This window comes from Neovison vison, chromosome 12 (genome assembly GCF_020171115.1).
Source record: "Neovison vison isolate M4711 chromosome 12, ASM_NN_V1, whole genome shotgun sequence".
Classification (NCBI taxonomy): domain Eukaryota; kingdom Metazoa; phylum Chordata; class Mammalia; order Carnivora; family Mustelidae; genus Neogale; species Neogale vison.
In genome coordinates this window covers 147,170,117-147,192,581 of record NC_058102.1, presented here as the reverse complement: position 1 = coordinate 147,192,581, position 22,465 = coordinate 147,170,117, and the positions used below count along the sequence as shown (strand labels likewise).

The window sequence follows — 22,465 nt, the reverse complement described above, 5'->3', positions numbered from 1 at the left end:
TCAGGACATTACCTCGCGCTGACTCAAGTAACTTTCCATATAAAATTAACGATCATCATATTAACTCCTCTTACGCCTCCTGCTTTTGCACACATCCTCGTCAGTTACCACAAACGACCCTTCAGAGGGGGCACCGTTTGGCCACTTGAGGAAGAGGGGCCGGGGCTAACAACGGCTGGGTTTCCTGCCAGAGTTCCCGTGGCTCGCGGGGCAGACCCAGGGTGCGGACAGGGGCCTCGGCCTCTCCACCATCACCAGTGCCCATTGTTTGAGGCAAACTCGGGAGGGAACAGTCAATACCAAGGACGGGTCAGTTCTTCACTGAGGGGATTTCTACAATTCTCTCGTGTTTCTTCCCTGACACGGGGGTTACTGTTCCTGCTCTTCGTCTGTTTTCTTTGAACGAGGGGTTGAACGCAAACATGACAGGACCTGCTCCAAGGCCCCGAGAAGGCGGAGAAGCAGAATGGCCACGGGTCCGGAACCGCGACCGGGCCAGGCCCTCTAGGTTCAGACCCACGTCGCCCGGACGGGCCGTGAGAGCCGTGCCGTGCCTCGGTTTCCCCGCGCTCCGCTGGGGCTTGTAACCACGATCCGGGGCTCAGACGGGCCGCACAGGGTCGCACCTTCGCAGACTTGCCCGACGCGCGGGGCTGGTCACCCGGGGGCAGCCGCGCCGGGCGCCCGGTGCTCCGTCCCCACCACCCGCGGGCTCGTGTCCACCGGCCCCTGGACGCTCCGACGCAGCGCGCAGCCCTCCGCCTCGGACGAGGCCGCGTCCCCCTGCTGCTGGGACTCCGAGTCTCCGAACCGTGGCCGGGGTCTGAGCTCACCGCGGCTCCCCGTCCGGGGGCAGCCAGGGCGCAGGGGCCCTTCGGGGCACGGCAGGGAGGAGCACCCGCCCCCGGGGACGGCCGTGTAGTGTCCGACCCGGGACACGCCGAGCCGGCCCGTCCGCAGGCACCGGGGGCAGCTCCCAGCCGACGGGGAGCGTCCGCGCCGTCGGGGGGATCCGAGCGGGGCCCCGAGCCGGCGTCTCCGGAGGGACTCCCGGGAGCGGGGCGGGGGCGAAGGCGCGCGGGGGAGGACAGTGATGACCCGCGACGGTCCTACCGCGCAGGGACGGCCGGGGGCGGGCGCGGGAGTCCGGCCGGCAGGACTCGGGCGCCTTCGGGGCTCGCGGCGGGCGCTCCGCCTCGACGGGCCTGGGGACGCGGGCCCGGACCGGCCTCGCCGGCGGGGAGCGGGAGGGACGGAGCTTGGGCCTCCCCGTCCCGCCGCGTTACCGGCGCGTTCGGCCGCGTCGCGTTCCCGAGTCCGGCGTCGGCGGGAGCTGGTGCCGCCGTCCCCGGGCCCCTGAGACACCCCCCGAGGCCCCCGAGGCCCCCAGGACCCGGAGCCCCCCGCGCCCCCGAGCCGGGTCGGCCCGCCCGGACCTGCCCCTCTCTCCCCCCGCCGCCCCCGCGGATCCCAGCGACTTCCTCCGCGGGGACCTGCCGCCGGCCGGGGGCGCCGTGCGACTCGGAAGCGGAGCCAGGGGACGCAGGGGGCGTCCGGAAGTGACGCCCGTCGGCGGAAGTCCCGCCCGCCCCGCCGGAAGTCCCGCCGGAAGTCCCGCCCCCCGTCCGCGCTCCCTCGTGGCCGGTCGCAGGCATGGCGCACTACAACTTCAAGAAGATCACGGTGGTGCCGTCCGCCAAGGTAGGTGGCCGCGAGGGCCTGTGCGCTCTGGCCTCTCCGCTGCCGGGTCGCCAGGAAAGCCCGCACCTGTACTTCGGGCCGGGACACAGGTCGCGTCCTCCGGCGGGTCCGAGCCTTCCGGGGGGAGCGGTTGTCCCGGCCTCCGGGGGCTTGCTTCGGCGTTGGGGTCCCTTCCCCAGAGATCGGGGTCCCCCCCTCCAGAACTAGCGACCTTCCGCGGACCTTGGGATCCTACCCAGAGAGCCGGGAGGACGGTCGGGAGAACGTCACGAAGCAGCGGACTCCTGCACGAGCCTCGTACGGCTTCGTGGAATTCCCCGGACCGGGCGGGAGGGGCGCGGGGCTCCAGGCTTGAGGCCCGTGTCCTTCCCGTCGCTGACAGGCGCGCTGGGCTCCCGTCTGCTTGTCTCTGCTCGTGCGGTTGTTTGTGTCTCAGTGACTTGTGCTGTCTTGCGGAGTTACAGACGGCAGATTTGGGTTTTACCTGTTTTATGTACTTTGAAAGTCAAAGATTGGCGGGTTGGAATTGCAGGACTTTGGTCTCTTGAATGTTTTTTCTGATTCATGCCTGAGTTACTCAAGTCGGAGAGGGCCCTGGGCGTGTGGGCAGTGGGGTCACATCAAGAGCGTCGGGGACAGAATTTATTTTGGCCGCCGTCTGCTAAGGGATGTTTAAAGGCCAGAAACTATGAACCTGATCAAAGTGGAGCATAAAAGATTAAAGATCAGTTAGACAAAGAGTCGTTAGAAACGTGTGGTACCATTGTTTTTAGTCTTTTGAGAGGATTTCAGATGAGCAGATAAAAAGTGGGCGTTTCTGTGTGCCGTGTCTTGTTTCGTGTAATTGCAGGACTTTATTGACCTGACGTTATCGAAGACTCAACGGAAGACTCCGACGGTTATCCATAAACATTACCAGATTCATCGCATCAGACATTTTTACATGAGGAAGGTCAAATTTACTCAGCAGAATTACCATGACAGACTCTCCCAGATTCTAACGGATTTCCCCAAGTTGGATGTAAGTGACTTGGGGACGCAGATGGTGACGTAAACGTGAGCCAGCAGGTGGCTGGTGTCGGTAGCCGGTGCGCGTACGTCTCCGACAAATACGGAAGGAAACAGGTGGTTCGCTTGCCAGACTTTGTGAGTTAGCGGCCCAGCTGGGAGCAGGACACGGGAGTCGGACTCCTCCTCCCCCGTCACACCCACCTGAGAGGCCCGAAGCTGTCTCGGGCTTTCTCTGTCACCGCGAGGCAGGCAGGTGGCAGCCCAAGCTCTCAGCGCTGTCGCTGTGAATCTGGCCGCTCCCTGGCTTGGGTGGGCTTCCTGCCCTTCCTCCTTCCAAGGCTCCCTTTCCTGTGGCCTCAGGTCACATCGGTCGCCCGAGGTCCACCACTGTTTGTGATCCCGTCGCGTCGTTGGCCAGGGACGGCCAGGTCAGCACGGGCCTCTTCGCGACTGCAGAGAGGAAGTTGTGTGGGGAGCAGGGGTTTGCGCCTTGAGCGAAAACAGTTGAAACCTTCGCTCTGCGGCATAGTCGGGTTTGCTTATTGGTGAAGCTCGGAAAGCAGGAGCGGACGCTGCTTACGAGGCACTGTGTAGGGTCACACAGCTGCAAGGGGATTTGAGGTGGTAAAGGACATGGGGTGGGGTCAGCAGTGCAGGGTGAGAGCCTAAATTTGCCGCTGTCCCAAAATAGCGAACTTCCCTGGTGGGAAACAGAAGAGTGAGGATTTTGTTTTTGTTTTTGTTTTTTTTAAGATTTTATTTATTTATCTGACAGAGAGAGATCACAAGTAGGCAGAGAGGCAGGCAGAGAGAGAGGAGGAAGCAGGCTCCCCGCCGAGCAGAGAGCCCGATGCGGGGCTCGATCCCAGGACCCTGAGATCATGACCTGAGCCGAAGGCAGCGGCTTAACCCACTGAACCACCCAGGCGCCCCAAGAGTGAGGGTTTTGAAAACCGGTGTGATACTCCGAAACACTTGATCTGAGCAAACAAAATGCTGTGAACTAATTAGTACCCGATTTCTGTAGTTCTTTGTAAGAACTTTTATCTTTTTTCTCCTTGGTGTTTTTTTTATAGAATAGAAGTTTAAATTTGTGAACATTCTATTACCTTTTGTTTTCCCCGAGGGGTTGGGGAGGAAAAGAGGGAGAGAGAGAATCTGAAGCGGGCTCCACACTCCGTGTGGACGTGACACTCGGTCTCACCACCCTGAGGTCCTGAGCTGCGCTGAGGTCACGAGTCCCATGCTTAACCGAGCCACCCAGCTGCCCCCTGCGCTTTTTAAACTAGAGTGAGCTCTCTGAGAAGAGTTAGTTGGAGTCGGAGGTGAGAGCAGCCGCAGGGCTGGGGATCTGTTCAGGCCCCGGGAGCACAGCAGGCATCGAGGCCCTGTGCTTGTCTGGTGAGGGGCAAGGTGGTAACCGTGGTGGAGATCCGCGGCGCGGCAGATGAGCGAGGGGAGCCCGCAGACTGTAGCAAGGCCCGAAGGCAGCGAGGTGGTGAGCCGTGCGGCCGCTCACGAACAACACTGAGGCCACAGGAGCAGCAAGTGCAGAGGCCCGGAGGGACGCAGCGTGATGTCTTCCAGGAGCAGGAAGACCAGGCGCTGGGGCCGGGTGTGGAGAGGGGGAGGCTGCAGGTGGGTCACAGCGGATGTGTCCCCAGCCAGCGGGTGCTTGTGTTCTGTCTTAAGCCTTCCAGGTTGGCCCTGGGACGAGCCGAGCTCTGACTTACCTTGTAGAGGATGAGTGGCCCGTGGGTAGGAGACCGCCGGAAGGTTGGTGCACCGCGTTGAGCGGCTGGCGGAGCTGAAGCGTTCAGTGCTTGGGAGGAGGAACTAGCGGGTTTGCTCGGCGCCGGTGACCGTGCTGTGGCCGTCCGTGCACACGGGAACGTGGAGGGTTTGAGGAGGAGGAGGGTGCTTTGTTTGCATTGATCGAAATGTGGGTGCGACGTCACACAGAAGGGCAGGTGGTCGGCAGCTTTATCTGAGGTCTGGCCTGGAGATGTCCCTGCACTTAGATCCACGTGAGGTCACCAGGATGTGGGTGAGGACAGAAAAGTGCTCCCGGGACCTCTGATGTTGGGCGTTGGGTAGGAGCAGGAGGCCACAAGAGCTGGAGGCCCTTTGCATGGAAAGCATCAAGAAGTGTGGGTGGCCAGCTGTGTGCTGCGCGCAGCTCTGCGGGGCTGGTCTCATGAGCTGTCTCGGTGGGCTGGTGGAGACACTTGGGACCAGACTGGGTTTCAGGGAGGGAAAGAGCCCCTCTTCGTGATGTTTGCCAAGAGGGGAAACAAAGGAGTAAGAAGGATTGTGGGCTCGAGGGGGCCTGCAGACTTTCAGATTGGGGGGGCGATGACAGCGTGTTTGCAGGCCTGGGTTCAGGTCTTGAGGAGTGGGGGAGGGGTCTGGTGCACAAATGGAGAACTGGCTGGGTGTGTGGAGAAGGGTGAAGGGGGCAGTCTTGGGCCCAGGCCAAGTGGGCAGGCAGAGGCAGCAGTGACCGCTGAGCTCCCGGAGATGTTTTCTCAGAGAACTAAAGAGTCCTCAGGAGAGAGGCCGGGGGGAGGGTCCTGGGGCTTGTGGCGAGAGGGAAGGTGGGATGTACTTGCCCAGGAAATTATTCTGCAAGTAGTCGTGACATCGGGGTGAGAAACCTGTGCCAAAAAACTGCTCGCTGTGTTTCTGTTCTAGGACATCCATCCATTTTATGCTGATCTGATGAACATTCTCTATGACAAGGATCATTACAAGTTGGCTCTAGGACAAATAAATATTGCCAAAAATTTAGTGGACAAGTAAGGTATTTTCTTAATACGGTATCTTTCAAATTATTGCCCAAAGTGAAAAGCATCTCACGTATTTGTTTTTATGTAAGTGTGGCTAAAGATTACGTGCGGCTCATGAAGTACGGAGACTCTCTGTACCGCTGCAAGCAGCTGAAGCGCGCGGCCCTGGGGCGCATGTGCACCATCATCCGGAGGCAGAAGCAGAGTCTGGAGTATCTGGAGCAAGGTGCCTGTGCTGCGGGAGCGGGAGCGGGAGCGGGGCGGGAGCGGGCGGCCTGGTTCTCGTCAAGAACTCCTGTTCGGAATATTTGGTTTTGTTTTCTTTTAGACCTAACAGGGTCGAATTACTTTTCCCCGTCTAGACTATCAGAAATTCTGACAGGCTAGTTATTATTGAAAAAGTAGCTAGGGGTTAAAATGCTTACACATTGCTAGTACTGTTAAGAGAATTTGTTTTTCGTATTTCGTGCGTAAGGCAGATACGCTATAAATCACAGGGAGATACCAAGAAAATATGTAAAAACTAAAATGACCCATAGTTTTAACCTATTGATAATATACATTTTTACCAAAAATTGCATCATGGGACGCCTGGGTGGTTCAGATAGTTACGCGTCCAGCTTTTGATTTCAGCTCAGGTCGTGATCTCAGGGTCATGGGATTAAGTCCCGGTTTGGGCTCCATGCTCAGTTGGGGGGGGTTCTGCTTGGGATTCTCTTCCCTGCCCGTCCCCAGCTCGGCGTGTGCGAGTGTGCGCCCTCAGGTAAATAAGTCGTCGGGAAAAGCTGCGCGGTATGTGTCAGCGTGAAGCGGCTGCCCCGGTTTCTTACGCGGTAGTTTATTTAAGAAGACAGTTCTGGGTTAGCGGAGGATGTGCACTGACACAGTTAGGTGCCTTTTTATGTACATTTTAATGCTACAGATGCTTTTAAGTCATTGTTTCCCTTCCCGGGTATCTATCTGCGAATAATTTGTAACACGTCCTACTTGACTGCTGTGACAGTGCTTCCCAGGGTCTGTTCGGTCTGACCCCGAGGGAGCAGAGTGGCCTCACTGGGCCTTGTTGTGTGGAAACAGCCCACGGCCTAGGCAGGAAGCACGCACTCTTGCTTCAGAATCGCTTTCCAGATACCGTCTCACTGAGTAAGAGTAGTCTGGGCAAGTCGACCTGTTTCTGGCTCCGTTTTGGACCTGGCCAGTAGGATTCTGGATACAGCCCGATTTGGGGAGCTCTTCTGTGTACTGTGGCGTGTCTGCAGCTAATCCTTTTCTGTTCGTGTGTTTTCTGTCAACGCACACTGTAACTGTTGAAACGAGCTTAATGAGCCACGGCCCGGGAGTACAGCTTCCTGAAGCAGATCGCGAAGTTTGACTTCTTCCCTTGTTCTTACGAGATTAAGGGCAAGTAATGTGCATCTCCCACAGTGCGCCAGCATCTGTCCCGTCTGCCGACTATCGACCCAAATACGAGGACGCTGCTCCTGTGCGGGTACCCGAATGTCGGCAAGTCCAGCTTCATCAATAAGGTTAGTGTCTGCTTGTGGCTCCGATCATGATCTCGGGGTCTTGGGATGAGCCCGTGTCGGGCTTCCTGCCTCTCCTTCTGCTTCTTCCTCTGCTTATGCACCGTCTCTCTGTCTGAAAAATACATAAAATCTTTAAATAAGGTGAGTCTGCGCCTGGGGGTAACGCAAGTGACCAAGGGCCTGAGGCTCGAGGCCTGCTGTGTCCTGTCCCTGTGGGTTGGAGTCCGGCTGGCCGACCAGTCCTTGAGTCAGTGCTGCCCTCGGCGTACACAAGCCTTTACTGGAGGGGAGGACTGAATCTGTGTGAATCCACATTTGTGTTGCTGTTGTGGAAAACATTGTGTATTTTGGTGTGTGTTGCTAAGTTTCTTCGGGAGTCACGACATTCGAGTGTGGGTTTGTTGACACGCAGAGAGCATCATCTGGGAGCGGCGACACCGGGGCAGCCGGTGTGCATGGACAGGCCGCAGTTGCTGGATTGGGCTTCCTGAGGTATTTCCTGGGTGTCACCTTGCTTGATGGGTCACTTGTCACATAAGATACTTGGTCCCCGTCGTGGGGAGTGGCCGGGTTGCCGTGTCCTTGAGCAAGTCTGTTCGTGGGACTTGAGGACAATATTGAGGACTTGGTGCTTCAGGACAGCTAAGCTGAGCTCTGGGGACCTGAACATCGTAGAGACCGCATTTAAGGGGCGCCCCGGTGTCTCGGTCAGTAAAGGGTCTGACTCTTGATTTCGCCTCAGGTCCTGATCTCACGGTCATGAGGTCGAGCCCGTCATCCGGCTCCTCCTCCGTGCGGGGTCTGCTTGAGAGTCTCCCTCTCTCCCTCCGCCTCTCCCTCCCATGCCCTTGCATGCACACTCTTTCTAAAATATGTGGACGCATCTTTTGGAAAGTAGTCTTGGTTCACGAGTAAATTAAGCAGAAGGTCCGCTCACGCCCGCAGGAGCTCGGGTGCCGGTCGGGAGCAGGTGCGGATGTGCGCACCAGGAGCACTTCTGCTCGCGGCCCGTTGCAGGTTTCTCCCTGGTCCCCAGCTGTGCTGACGTGACAGGCCGCGGCTCTGGGGTGCCCGAGCCCATGGTCCAAGCGCTTGGGAGCCACTCGGCCCCTTACATGGAACCAATAAACCGTTGAGTCCCTCGGGTGCACTGACGACTTTCCGAGTCTTGGCAGGGACGTGTGGCTGGTGGGCCCTGTGGCAGCCGTGCAGGGTCTGCCCAGCGAGTTTGTGGGGCACTCCCGGGCCCGGGGTGCATCAGAGCGCAAGCTGACGGACACCCTCCAGGCTGGTGGCCGCCCCACCTCCCCCCTGTCTGATGGGGACCGTTCCTGTCCCGGCCCGGTGGCGGGAGGAAGTGGGTGGAACCTGTCCGTTGTCGGCAGCAGCTTCTGTCCCCGGCGGTATGCTTGTGCCGGGTCTCTCTCCCTGTGTGCTCTTGTTTTATGCCAGAGCCCTTCGTCTCAGTCACCGGCGGGTGCCATGTTGACCTTTCAAGGGGAAACGAGGTCGGGAACTTGTGTGACTGGGAAGACGGCCGTTGTGTTTCAGGTGACGAGAGCCGACGTGGATGTCCAGCCCTACGCGTTTACGACCAAGTCCCTGTTCGTGGGGCACATGGATTATAAGTACCTGCGCTGGCAGGTGAGCGCGCTCGCCTCGGACGCGGAGCTCGCGTCCCGGGGGTGGTTCACGGGGGTGGACTTCAGGGATCCCTGAAGAACGGGAGTGTCTCCCTAACTCCAGTGCTCTGGGGGGGGGACCCCGAGGAGGTGGGAGGGATTCTCGGGGCCACCAGGAGCGCCGTGCGGAGAAGACTCCGAGCTTCCCGGCTGCCTGAGGACGGCTCAGGGCAGCAGCCGGCGGCCTGTGCGGACGTCCGCTTGTGTTAACAGCCCCCTGGTCGTCTCGGACCCTGTTAAGCCGAAGGACATGTGTTAGCCGTTAAAAAGCTTGGAGCAGTAGAATTTCATGTCATAAACGGTGAAGCTGTTCCTAATGCAGGGGCGTGTTTGCCTGTTGCTCTTCTGTTCTGCTCGGTCGGGGCCCCTGGCTGGCCCAGTCGGGAGAGCGCGTGGCTCTCGGCGTCCGGCTCAGGAGCTCAGTCCCTGTGTTTGGCATAGTTTGGCGTACGTTAGAAAGAAAAAAAGGAGGAGTCCTTTTCTCCAGGTCTTTGGCTAGTTCTTTAGTGACCTCTGTGGGGTCCAGCCATCCCCCCCTTCTCTTCACATCTAAAGCCTTTTTGATTATGGTCGCTGGGAGACCTACCTTGTGTACTGGCTCTGGGGGCTGGTTTGGGGTTGCGTCCCTTCCAGCGTGTGCTAGCCGGGAGGTCTGTGGGTGCGTGTGCTCTGGGATAACACACCTGACCGTCAGGTGGTAGATACGCCGGGGATCCTGGACCACCCTTTGGAGGACCGGAACACCATTGAGATGCAGGCCATCACGGCGCTGGCTCACCTGCGCGCTGCCGTGCTGTACGTGATGGACCTGTCTGAGCAGTGTGGGCACGGGCTGAAGGAGCAGCTGGAGCTCTTCCAGAACATCCGGCCGCTGTTTGTCAACAAGGTACGGGCGGCAGCGAGGGCTTTCGGTGTGTCACGTGCACCGCGAGAACAGTGATCTCAGTGTCTGCCTTCCCTGTTCCAGCCTCTGATAGTCGTGGCGAACAAATGCGACGTGAAGAGGATCGCCGAGCTTTCTGAAGACGATCAGGCAAGTCACCTTAATATTTTGAGTATTTCTTACCTACTAATAACAAACCTCATTTCAGACCAGCAAAGTTCAGAAGGAATTTTAACAATACTAGCCTGGGTTTTTAGTTTACAGTTGAGGTGGTAGCCTTGGTGGGTTATCGGTGGCACACTAGACCTGGCCTTTCCTGACCTCTGCGCTGCCTTCGAGGCTGTGGAAATGCCCGTGCGTTCAGCAGGTTGGTACATGAACCTAGGGAAGGTCTTACCTCGGTGCCGGAGAGCACACAAAGCTCCGTGAGGTAGGCCTTGCCTCTTCCGGCCTTGGGTGGCCCAGTGCACGGAGTGGCACCTGCAGAGCAGGGGTGCAGGTGGGAGGGTCTGTGGGTATTAAGTGTCTGCTGCACACTCCTGTGGGGAAACGAGCTTGGGGACTGAGTGAAGGACGAGCATCTGAGAACTTGCCAGAACAGTGAGTCAAGAGTGTGCGCTGTACTTTCTGGAGGCAGGTAAGGTGGTTAGGCCTCACTGTCCGCACAGTTCATGCTGCAGCCCTGGAGAAGCTTTGCCCTGGTACAGAGGTTATCAGACTCTTGGACACACCCAGGCCTGCAGGGTGGAAGCCTGGGAGGCGTCCCTGCGGTGGGTCACCCTGGTGCTTGGAGAGCAGAGCACGAGGTAGCCACGCTGTGGCCCCATCTCCTGGAGCACGTGTCCCTGACCAGCTCAACAGAGAGGGTCTCCAGCAGGTGGTGTCCCTTCCCAGTGCCCCTGTCTGGTACTGCTGGGACACCGGGTGCTCGGTAAGAGGGAGGGTTTTTCCAACAGCCACGCTGGTGTCTCGGGCACTGCACTGTGTTCCGTCCGTTACTGGCCAGGTACACGTGGCCTGGTTGGAGAGGACCCAGCCCCTGAGAAGTGAGCTGCAGTTTTTAGGTGCCTGCACGGGTGGGTGGAGACGAGGGTAAAGTTGTGAGGCTCAGACGTTAGGGTGAGTGTCAGGCAAGGTGCTCGGGCTTTGAGGTCAGGTGTGCCCAGGTCCCAGTTTCGTGGTCTGCCTGCTGTGACGGGGTTGGTTTCCATTCTGGAGTCCCTGGTACTAAGAGCTGCATTCCTGGGTGGTTTGTTGGCAATGTCATCAGGCAGACTGGACGAAACGGGAAAGCACGTGGGCGGGGGGTGCCATTGCAGCGGTACTGTTGGGTTAAGCCGAGGGGGCAGCCTGCCCGGGGCTGTGGCTCGTCGCTGGTCTTACGTGCGATAAAGACGGTCACTGTGAATTCAGGGAGTCCCCAGGGGCCCCAAGACCACTGCTCTTTGCAGGGGAGGAGGGAGTCTCCTGGTAAGTCAGACCCCGTAGTGAGGGTGGTGGCCTTGTTTGTGACCGGTTTTCTGTCATAGGGTTGACTTACGTCTGGACGAGGGTGTACTGCTGAAGAGGCGCACAAACGAAGCCCCTTATTCCAAATCTGAGTGATTTCTAGGTTTCTGTGCTGTTTTGTAAGGAATTCTCTTGGGTTGTAGAGGCCAGATGTTTAATTTAGAAATTGCATTGAAGACATTCTAAAAGAAATTTTGTAGGGGCACCTGGGTGGCTCAGTGGGGTAAAGCCTCTGCCTTCGGCTCAGGTCATGATCCCAGGGTCCTGGGATCGAGCCCCGCATCGGGCTCTGTGCTCAGCGGGGAGCCTGCTTCCCCCTATCTCTCTGCCTGCCTCTCTGCCTACTTGTGATCTCTGTCTTCAAATAAATAAATAAAATATTTTCATTAAAAAAAAAAAATTCTGTAGCTTTGATGTTGCTGGGTTCCTTGTTAGAAGGTGATATGGTAGAGAACTAGGCTCCAGGGAGCCTCTGGTCTGCTTCCTAGTCTGTGTTGATCTTCCTGGTAACGGTTATTTTCTTAATCACAGAATAATATAGGGAAAGATCAGCATTTGGGGAAGTGTCCTTTGGATGAGTTTAGAAACGAACCGCAGATGTGCCAGCTAGCGTTTATGATACGCGTGTGAAGAACAGAATTATTCATGGGGAAGTGGAAATAGATAATGCTCTCTCGTTTTTTCTTTTGTCTTCCCAGAAAATATTTGCAGATTTGCAGGCTGCAGGATTTCCTGTGGTTGAGACAAGCACCCTGACGGAGGAGGGGGTCATGCAAGTGAAAACGGAGGTCAGTGCTTCGTGCTTCCCTTTAGGGCCTTGGTCGTCAGCGGAGTCCGTATGGGGGAAGGAGGCGCTCTCTGCAAGTATCGTGGGAGGGAGCCCTCGAGGCGGCCGGGCGGGAGAGCCTGTGCACAGCACTGAGCCTGGTCCCCACCCGTCCGGTTGAACGCGGGGCTTGAGGTCCTGCATGGGTGGCTTCGCTCCTTCCACTGCCCGCTGTCCTTCCGGATCTGGCAGGAGGGCTGCAGGAGCCGTACTGTCACGGAACTTGGGCGGACTGGAATGAGCAAGAGGAACACAGAGAGAGACGTTTCCTCTTGGGTTCAGGTGCAAGTCTGATCACTTAGGCTGGACTGATGCTGTGGTCGACTTGGCTCTGGTGCTCTCGTCACAGTCCCGGGGGGGTGCCGTGAACTTGGCTGGGGGCACAGCACGAGTCGCTGGTGGCCTGAGGCAGGCCTGGAGGGACCGTGGAATGTTGCCTCGGGATGCTGCCCTAGCCTGGGCTGGTGACCTGCTCCCTCCTGAGCGTGTGGTCTGCCCCAGGGGTTTACATGGACTTTGGGGTGATCCCCAGGACAGCAGTAGCTGTTGGGACTCCCGAGGAAAAGCACATGGCGGGGTCTAAAGCTTTGGAACATGGTTTGCTGATGAGCGGGGGGGGTGGGGGGAGCTGGTTCCTGTCCCGCACCCCCGTGTCCAGCCCCGGAGGCGGGATGCTTGTAAGCCTGGTCCTGTTTCCTCACCTCAGGCTTGTGACAGGCTCCTGGCTCATCGAGTTGAAACCAAAATGAAAGGAAATAAGGTGAACGAGGTGCTGAACAGGCTGCATCTGGCCATGCCCAACAAGAGAGACGACAAGGTGAGGTTGGCCTTCCCGAGAGCCTGCAAGGCTAACGCAGGGCTCTCGGGCGCCGCACAGTCACGCGGAGTAACAGTGATGTATTAGTAACGTCTCGCTGGTCCTTCCGTTCTTTCTGTGTGTAAGCTTGCTTGTAAAGATCCTAGAGGTGTCACCTTCCTTAACATTGTTGGTTTTCTGGGCACCGGATGGCAGCGGCGGTGAAGCGTCGGAGACAGGTTCAGCTCAGGGCGCAGTCCTCAGGGTTGTGGGATCAAGCCCCTTGTTCCTGTTGGGTCCGCACTCAGCCGAAGTCTGAGATTCTCTCTCCTGTCCCTACACCGGTGCTCGCTCTCTAAATCAGTCTTTAAGAAAAAATTTTTATTGTTGGTTTTCTTGCTGTTGCTGGGCTCCGTTGCACGTCTTAATCCGTAACTCTCTTTTAATTGAGGGTGTATTCACAGAGTGAGTTTTACGGGAGGGAGGGGAGATCAGACCGTGCCCTCCAGAAATGCCTTCCTGGGTTATGCTGTGCGTTGCCTGGATCTTTAACGCTAAGTGTTTGCTGATACCAGTCTTGTCCGTTAAAGATGGTCCCATTGCTGGGATTTCCTTGATGATTAGGGCAGGCGAGCTTTTTTTTATTCTTACAGGTTCTATTTCTACGTCGTCTGTACCCCACGTGGGGCTTTGAGCTCACAGTCCTAACACCGAGAGTCCGGTGCTGTGCCCCGTCAGGCAGGCTTTTGCCATGAGCTTATGGGCCTGTTAGTTCTTCAGCTCATTTATCTGTTACTCATTTAATTTATGATTTTCATGTAAAGGAAATCAGACTCTCATGTTCTTTAGGTTTTTGTTGTTGTGCTTTGGTCATTTGCATTTTGAATTGGGTTTCTTTTTTCAGCCTCGGGTTGCACTTTTTTTTTTTTTTTAAGATTTTTTTTATTTATTAGATAGACAAAGATCACAAGTCAGCAGAGAGGCAGGCAGAGAGAGAGGAGGAAGAGAAGCAGATTCCCTGCCGAGCAGAGAGCCTGACGCGGGGCTCAATCCCAGGACCCTGAGATCATGACCTTAGCCGAAGGCAGAGGCCACCCAGGCACCCCGGTTATACATTTTTGATTTGCTATTTAACATTTAATTTTTAAAATATATGCTATTAGTTAATATTGAGATTTTTTTTGTTTTTGTTTTTGAGCAGCCACTGGGTTTTGTGTCCTGCATAGAAAGACCTACCATTTGGGATGGCTGAGTGGCTCAGTCATTAAGTGTCTGTCTTTGGCTCAGGTCATGATCCCAGGGTTCTGGGCTCGAGTCCAGCATTGAGCTCCCTGCTCAGTGGAGATCCTGCTTCTTCCTCTGCCTGCCACTGCCCTGGTTGTGCTGTCTCTGTTTGTTGTATTAGTAAATAAAATCTTTTTTGTTTATTTTTAAAATTTTTTTTAAAGATTTTATTTATTTGACAGAGGTTACAAGTAGGCAGAGAGGCAGGCAGAGGGGGGTGGGGGAAGAAGGTCTCCGCTGAGCAGAGATCCCGATGCGGGGATTGATCCCAGGACCCCGAGATCATGACCTGAGCTGAAGGCAGAGAGAGGCGTTAACCCACTGAGCCACCCAGGCGCCCCTAAAATCTTTTTATTTGTTTATTCATTTATTTTTAAAGATTCTAATTTCTTTGTTTAACAGAAAGAGAGATCACAAGTAGGCAGAGAGGCAGGCAGAGAGAGAGGGGGAAGCAGGCTCCCCACTGAGCAGAGAGCCCGATGCGGGACTCGATCCCAGGACCCTGAGATCATGACCTGAGCTGAAGGCAGAGGCTTAACCCGCTGAGCCACCCAGGTGTCCCCTTAAAATCTTTTTTAAATAGATAAACTTTGGATCAGGTATGGAGTCTTCCTGTTTCCTTGCCCAGTTGGCCCTGCGGTTCTGCTCAGTGGTCTGTGGGATTGGAATTGGTCTGACTTTGCAGAGAGGTGCGTGCCTCTGCTTTTTCTCTCCTGTTCCTTTTGCATTCAGCAACGTATTTCCGTAACCCTTTCTGGTGCTGTCCCCTCAGGAGAGGCCCCCTTTCATCCCCGAGGGAGTGGTGGCACGCAGGAAGAGAATGGACATCGGGGAGCCCAGGAGGAAGCGGGTAGGTCTGCTTCAGGGGTGCAGAAGGCCGTTTGTGCGTGGCGCGGGCACAGAGCACTACACGAAGGGCACCTGAGCCCGTGCTGTCCGGCTCCGTGAGCGCAGGTGTGCGTGGTGGGGTCCCCGGGACGTGGAGCTGGGCCTCAGGCATTAAAGGTGTGGGCCGGCAGGCTGGAGAAGGGGTCGTGTCCCGGGGGTGCGGGGGACTGCACAGTTCTGCCCCGGGAAGGGCAGCGAGAGCTGACGGGAGTGCTCTGCCCCTCTGCTGCAGGAACGAGACCTCGAGGTGGAGCTGGGAGACGATTACGTTGTGGACCTGCAGAGTAAGGGCCGGCGTCCGGGTCGGGAAGCAGCGGCAGGGCTCCCGTGCCCGCACGTCCTGCAGCTGCGCCTTAATCCCTGTCTTTGAGAAGAGCCTGGGCCCTGAGGCTTCTTAAAGGCGGTTTTGGTGGCTTCAGGAGGGCGGGGTTTAGCTCGCGTGTGCACAGGTGCTGCCCGTCTGCCGCCGCCTTCGCCTCCCTTCTGCGCCCGCGGTCCGGCACTCGCTGGCCAGCCCTGGCCTGTGTCCTTTGTTAGGGGTGGGGCACAAGGGCTCTGTTGTTTGCCTGGCGAGACGGTGTGAGGAGTCACTTTGGGCACATTGTGGTTGAAGGTATTAAAAACTGTGGTAGACATGACCTTTTTTTTCTGCGTCAGAATACTGGGATCTGATGAATTCCTCCGAGAAATACGACAAGATACCAGAGATCTGGGAAGGCCACAACGTAGCGGATTATATTGATCCTGACATCATGCAGGTCTGTGTCACTCGCTGAACTGTGTGATTTTATTCCTTACGTGACCGTGAAGGTATCAGCACGGCCGGTGGCCGGCCTGGACGTGTCGCCCGTGTTCCTTCGAAACCGTGGGCCTCCCCACCCCACCACCAATGGCCTCTCCTGCCGAGGGTCCTGGAGACCCCAGGGCTCTGCTCCTTTGTGGGGCAGGTGCGCTCCATGGGCTGCGAGCTCCCCGCCCTCCTGCTGGACCCACTCTTGCCTCCTGGAGCCCTGCTCCTTGGCGGCGGCTCCCTCCTGCTGCTCTCTCTTCGCAGGTTCTTTTTCTTCAGAAAATGGAATCTTTCCTAAAGCCTTTGTCCTCTGCTGGGCAGGCTCCTTCATTTGCACACTGAGGCCCACACTCCCAGCCCCAGGAACCCGCTCATGGGCTCCTTTAATCTCCAACCCCCGCGCTGGGCCTGAACTCAGGATCCCGAGATCAGGAGTTGCTGCACAGGCTGAGCCGGCCGGGCGCTCCCAGAACCGGTTTCCTATTAACTGTGTAGCCAGCGGTGGCGTTTGTGTTTGGGGATGGACTTAGAATGGATAAAGGGGATGTTCTAGTCACATATCATCTCACATTGATAAGTTTCTAGTTTTACAGCAGGAGGTGTTCGTGTGTGTGTGTGTGTGTGTACACGTGCGGTGGAGGGGTGTGCTGGGGAGTGAGGGGTAATGGTTGCGTATTTCACCTTGATGTCTGCAGTAATCGTCAGCAAACAGGGATTGGCACCGGATAGCTCATGGGGTTTGTGGGCTCACTGCTGGGGGGTGAGCTCCTGGGCATCCCCGCGTGGGACCGGGTGCAGCGCTCATCGCCCCCTGAGAGGCCGAGGGGAACTGAGCTCCTGTAGGAATATTGTTACACTTGAGTTTTTCACTGTTGTGTTTAATGACCATTCTTTTTAAAGAAATTAGAAGAGTTAGAAAGAGAAGAAGAACTAAGGACAGCAGCAGGTGAGTACGACAGCGAGTCTGACAGCGAGGAGGAAGAGATGGGGCAGATCCGCCAGCTGGCCAAGCAAATTCGGGAGAAAAAGAAGCTGAAAATTCTGCAGTCCAAGGAGAAGAACACACAGGGCCCCAGGATGCCACGGACCGCTAAGAAGGCAAGTTCCGTGTTTCCAGAGTGCCAGGACCAGCTCCGTGGGTGTCGGGTTCTCGCACAGCTGCTGCTAAGTGACATTTCATCCCAGATGTGGCTTGGGATTGCACATCCATTGTACTGTCAACAGGTACTGGTGTCGGGGGTGGGTTGAGCCCCGGTCAGCCGAATTCTGCCGATGGCCCCTTTTCCTCATGACTTCTGGGTTCCACCCTGTTGGAGGCAGCTTCTTTGCAGCCGAACAGAGTGACGTGGTGGTTTGAGATTTGTGGCAGGAAAGCCATCAGCCACCCTGTTCCTGTTGCTTATTTTCTGTGCGAGTCAGGGTTCACCTTACAGAAGCCTGAGCCAGTCCGGCTTAAGTCCGTGGACAGTTTCTTGGCTCCTGTGACAGGTTAGGAAGGGGGGGTCACACTTTAGGCACAGATGGTTCGAATGGTACGAGAATTCTTTCCGGTCTCAGTCCTGTCTCTGTAGGAGTTTTCTCTCCTGTTCTGTGCTCGCCAGGGCGGCAGGGGAGGCCAGGGGCTATGGAACCCTGAGACCACAGGGTGTGGTAGACAGGATGGCGTGTGGGGCAGCGACAGGGTGACAGGCGTGGAAGGGAACAGTGACGTTGCAGACACCTCGTAATGGATGAAGTGCGTCTGAGATACCGTTTTCAGGAGATGGCAAGTCAGTGGTTCTTGGTAGATGGGACGTCTGTCTGTGTCCCCTGTGGGGCTCGGTGGGGTTGGAAGGAGATGCTGTGGCTGGAGTTTGCGTCTTGGGGCACATCATGTGACCTCAGCGCCAGGGACCCTGCACGCAGAGACCCCCCCGCAGAGCGGTGCGGAATCCAAGGACGTGACGTGTATGTCGTCTTATCTGTGGCCACTGCTTGGGAGGTGCTGGTTTCAGCAGCTTTAATGCCTGTCCCAAAATACGGACATGAGCTCGGTTACAAGACTTAATTCCTAGAAGAAATGTATCGTAGGTCATTGTAAAAGGTACATTTTCCCTTCAATCTCTTTTTTAAACATTCCATCAAAGTAATTTTGCTTAAATTCCTTTTCCCCACGTTCAGGTTCAGCGGAAAGTCTTGGAGGATGAGATGCGCAGTCTTGGTGTTGACATGGATGACAAAGACAATGTAAGTGCGTGGAGATGGTCCTGGGGCACGGACGGCTCGGCCTTAGGACACCAGCTCTTCGAAATCCGGGGCTGGCAGAGCTGGTTACAGAAGAGAGGGGCCCTGGGAGCGCGTGTCGAGGCTCAGCGTGGAGGTGCTGACTGAGAGCTGACCGCGCTCTTGCCACCGCTGTCTGGGGCCCCTCGCACGGCTCCGGGGCCCCTGCGGGTGGTGCAGAGGCCGTTTTCAGCCTCTGTTCTTGTTCCCGCCGCGGGAGTTGAGGGACGCCGTGCACACTTCATGGGACCCTGCCTGTGGGCCGGCCCCAGTGCACACGGGTTTTTTGGGGTTTGGTTTTTCTTTTGGTTTTGTTCTTTTTGTCAGCTTTTTATTGTATTCGTGCCTACATCGTCTTCCATTCCAGGTTAACGAAAAATACGAAAAGTACCAAAACCACAAAAGAAAAAAATCACTTGTGTGTGTAGCGCACAGAAATGATCTAGACGGACATGCAGTGTCCACCTTTTCATTCAGCTCTTTACGGGGAGGGCTTGAACTTGCTCTTTTTTCTTTAAAATGTATTTTTAACCGTATTCTGTATATCACGCCTATTTCCCATTGTGGTATAGCATTTTTTGGGTAACTTTCAAGTAAAAAGTGTTAGTTTAGCCTGAGCTTCTTGGGTGGGTTGTTGTTTAAAAATTCACTGGGTGTGAACTCAGAATACACGGTGGCGTGTAAGTAACGTACAATACAGTAGAAGTAATCTGTGTTTGGGAAAAATACAAGTTAGAATAGACTGTTAGAGAACAAAACATAAACTTGTTTTTTTAATTTTAAACTTGAATTTTCATATTGGTGACTCGGGTCTTCACGTCTTGGCTTCAGCGTAGTGACCACATAGATGTATGCGGATTTACTGAGTCTGTCCTCGTGAGAGGACTTCAGAACTCTTCCCGGGGCCCAGCCATTAAAATGTACGTCACATAACTATGGGAATTCTGATTTTTTTCCTTGATGAATGATGCTGGAGCATATATATTTTTTTAAGATTTTATTTATTTTACAACGAGTCTGTATGAGCAGATCGGGCGGGGGCAGAGGGAGAAGAATCGGGAGCTCGCTCCATGGAGCGCAATGCTCGACCCCAGGGCCCCGAGATCATGACTTGAGCTGAAAGCTGGCGTCGGACGCTTACCTGTCTGAGCTCCCCAGGCACCTCTGGAGCATATGTGTTTTTTATAAAGTAACTTTTTGTATTCCAGATTATTTTATTAAAACAGGTTCCCGAATTAGAATAACTAAAATCAAAAGATAATGTGTTAAAGCTCTTTTCCGAAGGGTTCGACTAATTCGGCTTTTAATCAGCGTGCGAGTGCCGGTCCGCGCGGAGCGTTCTGTTGACGGTGCGCGTGAGGGTCGAGCGGGGCTGGCTGCCGGCCTGTGCGCCTGTGGAGCCGGGCTCCTGCCCAGGGGAGGTCGCCGTGTCTGCTGAACTCAGCTCGGAGCTTTCTGGGGGCTGCCTCCTGTGCCGACCCCAGAGCTGGAGAGGAGAGAGCACTCCATCTGAAATAGAAGCTGGGGTGTCAGTGTCACGATCTGCGGTGTGGGAGAGCGGCGTGGCGCGGCCGGCGTGTAGTAGATGCTCTCTGACGGAGTTAAACCCCCATAAAGCGGCGGTCGAGTGGGAAGGAGCACTCGGCCGGTGACTAACACAATGTCCCAGGAACTGTAGCTTGTTCAGTCGTGTTTTTCAGAACTCTCGAGTGTCCTGTCCCCTTGTCAGTGTAATATCGTGTGTGTGACCACAGCCCTGAATTTGCTGTTCGTGCTTTCCAGGCCCATTACGCGGTCCAGGCCAGGAGGTCCCGGAGCGTTACCAGGAAGAGGAAGCGGGAGGACTCGGTCCCACCCCCGTCGGTAGCCCGCAGCCGCAGCTGCTCGCGGCCTCCACGGGATGTCTCTGGCCTTCGGGACGTCAAGGTTAGTCCCTCGGATGTGCGATAGAAAACAGGGGCCTCTCTTGGTGACTCATGGACTCGGGCACGCCCTGCAGCTGTCGTTCCGGGGTCAGGGGCCACAGGTGGGGACCGGTGCCCCCCGAGAGGCCAGCTCGGCACTCTGGACCCTTGCCCTAGTGCTGTCCTCCCGTGGGTGGCGGAAGCATGGCGTCCTAGGACTCTGCTCAGAACCGGGGCCAGAGCCCTCTAGGGGTGGTTGTGGTCAGTCTTCTGGGAACGACATTGGATATGTACAGTCTTTTTCACTGAAGCTTTTCTTATTAAATAAACACAGAAATGGTTACTTTTGGCATTTCGAAAGTTCGGGTACAGGAGAAAGTCTGTATATAAACTGGCAAACCGTTTACTTGATGGAAGCCTGGAGATTTCCATCTCCTCGATACCTGGATTTAGTAAGACCTGATGCCGCTCGTCAGATGGGAGCGGTTGGTTTCATGGGCTGACTCTGTTTTCTTGTTGGTGTAAGAGGGAGCCATAGCTGATGGGCCCAATCTTCCGGTTCCTGCTGGGCGCAGGACTTGGCTAGACAGAATGTTGTTCCCGTCCTTGCGGGCACAGGGTCGAGCTCTGCAGCCCCCGGGTCCCAGGGCAAAGTGCAGCGACTCGTCAGCGCTTCTCCTCGCGGAGGAGATGTGGGCCGTGGAGACAGCCTGCTGGCCGGTCGCGACAGGCGTGTGGACACTTGGGAGTGAACGTGCGTTGTGTGTTCTTGTGCTCGGCAGATGGTGAAAAAAGCCAAGACTATGATGAAGAGCGCGCAGAAGAAGATGAACCGCCTGGGGAAGAAGGGGGAAGCCGACCGACACGTGTTCGATATGAAACCCAAGCACTTGCTCTCCGGAAAGCGGAAAGCTGGGAAGAAGGACAGGCGGTAGCGGCCCCTGCCGCGGCGGCATCCTGGCAGGGCGGGGGGCGCCCGGCCTCTTCTGGTGGGGGGTCCCGGCCTGTAGACTGCAGACAGCGAGGACATGCGGAGCTCTGGCTGCTTCGCTGTCCGTGGGGTGCGTGGCTGCCGGATGTTGGTGCTGCCCCAGCACCGGTCTTCTGAGGGTGCGGTGCTTCTGTGTTTAGGGAGTTTTGATGGCTTCAGGCCTGCAGAACTGGAAAGATTGATTGACGTGAATGTGTGTTTTGAAGGAGAAAAATCTTACTCCTTTCTGCAACAGGGAACTTTGGTTCATCTGGTGCATTTTGGTGCATCTGGTCTTTCTTGAGGAGAGAACACCTCTGCTTGGGGACACAGGCTGCCTGCTGGCCTACTAAGAGCCAGCGCCTGTGCTAGATGATTTTCTAGTCCTTTCTCCGCGATGTGTGTACCCTTGGAACCTGTCTGCAACTAGCTCATCCAGAATAAACTGCTGAAAGAAAGTCGTTTCTGTTGATTTAGTTTTTTTGTTGTTGTTTAGTTATAAATCACTGTAGTTTAGCAAAATAAAAAGGAAAAAAAAAACTCATTTGTTTTCAGAACAGAAAGTACCCCTTCGTGGGGTAAGATGTTGCGCAGTGCGGCAGCCCAGCGTGACCTCTGCTGCTTGTGTGAAGAGACTGGCGTGGGTCCAGCAAAGCTCAGCACCCCCCCCCCCGCTTCCGCAGAAGCACCCGCTGGCCCCCGTTTGCAGTGCTCCTGGCCGCTGAGCCGGGTGCATGAGCCGGGGCGCCAGAGGGAGCCGCGCTTCCCAACCTCCCAGCTGCGCCCACGTGGCCGCCGGCACACCCGCAGGTACAGTGTGGCACTTCCTCGGTGTGGCCGTGCGGCCGTCTTCAGGCTTCCTCACGTGGCGTAGTTTTCTTACAGGCGTGTCTAACAAGTGCTGTGTTTTGGGGGTGTAAAGTCGGATTCCCCAGTACATGTGCTGAAAAAGATTCATTTAGGAGAAGCTGAAATGCACGTGGTGCTGGGGAGACAGGAGCCATCTCTGCGGGGGTCACAGCTGCGAGCTCTGCAGCTCGGGTCTCGGGAGGCTTGCGTCTCGCAGGGAAGGGCTTGGCTGGCAAATCCATCAGTTTGGGTCAGTTTTATCCCTTGTGGCTTTGGTGTTCACATAGCACTCCTTGCCCCGGGGCAGGTGCTGTGTGTGTTCCTGTGGCTGCTTGTGTGGGCTAGAGGGGGTGGTGAGGACCTTGTCCCCCAAAGGTCAGGATTCTAGGTTTAGATCGCTGACTGCTGGCCACTGCTGGCGCAGCAACTGCAGGGGCGCCTGGGTGGCTCAGTGGGTTAAAGCCTCTGCCTTCGGCTCAGGTCATGATCTCAGGGTCCTGGGATCGAGTCCCGCATCGGGCTCTCTGCTCAGCGGGGAGCCTGCTTCCTCCTCTCTCTCTGCCTGCCTCTCTGCCTACTCGGGATTTCTGTCAAATAAATAAATAAAATCTTTAAGAAAAAGGAAGAAAAGCAACTACATGTGAAGGGAATTTGGCGAGACCACACATGCTCCAGGAGGGACACGTACTCCGAGGAGAACTATGGGACCTTCAATGTTTAGCCCTGGCTGGCACAGTGATATCCTTAAAACAAGGGAGAGTATCTGGTTTCCAGAATTCCCACATTATAAGATTT

The 22,465-nt window shown here is 56.1% G+C and overlaps 1 protein-coding gene across 1 annotated transcript; it reads left to right on the top strand.

The window, feature by feature from the left end:
• The first annotated feature begins 1,612 nt into the window (after positions 1–1,612).
• On the top strand, positions 1,613–21,279 carry GTPBP4 (GTP binding protein 4). The gene is made up of 17 exons (XM_044229352.1): positions 1,613–1,701; positions 2,552–2,722; positions 5,407–5,510; positions 5,591–5,727; positions 6,927–7,027; positions 8,579–8,671; positions 9,404–9,595; positions 9,677–9,742; positions 11,800–11,889; positions 12,634–12,744; positions 14,780–14,857; positions 15,128–15,179; positions 15,553–15,653; positions 16,586–16,783; positions 17,846–17,911; positions 19,730–19,873; positions 20,634–21,279. The coding sequence occupies exons 1-17, from the start codon at positions 1,654–1,656 to the stop codon at positions 20,784–20,786; spliced, it is 1,905 nt and encodes a 634-aa protein (XP_044085287.1). The 5' UTR covers positions 1,613–1,653; the 3' UTR covers positions 20,787–21,279.
• The last annotated feature ends 1,186 nt before the right edge of the window (positions 21,280–22,465 follow it).

Coding starts and splice junctions, on each gene's coding strand:
- GTPBP4 (XM_044229352.1), top strand. CDS start 1,654: ATGGCGCACTACAACTTCAAGAAGATCACGGTGGTGCCGTCCGCCAAG. Junction 7,028..8,578: donor AGTCCAGCTTCATCAATAAG/GTTAGTGTCTGC, acceptor GTTGTGTTTCAG/GTGACGAGAGCCGACGTGGA. Junction 8,672..9,403: donor ATAAGTACCTGCGCTGGCAG/GTGAGCGCGCTC, acceptor CCTGACCGTCAG/GTGGTAGATACGCCGGGGAT.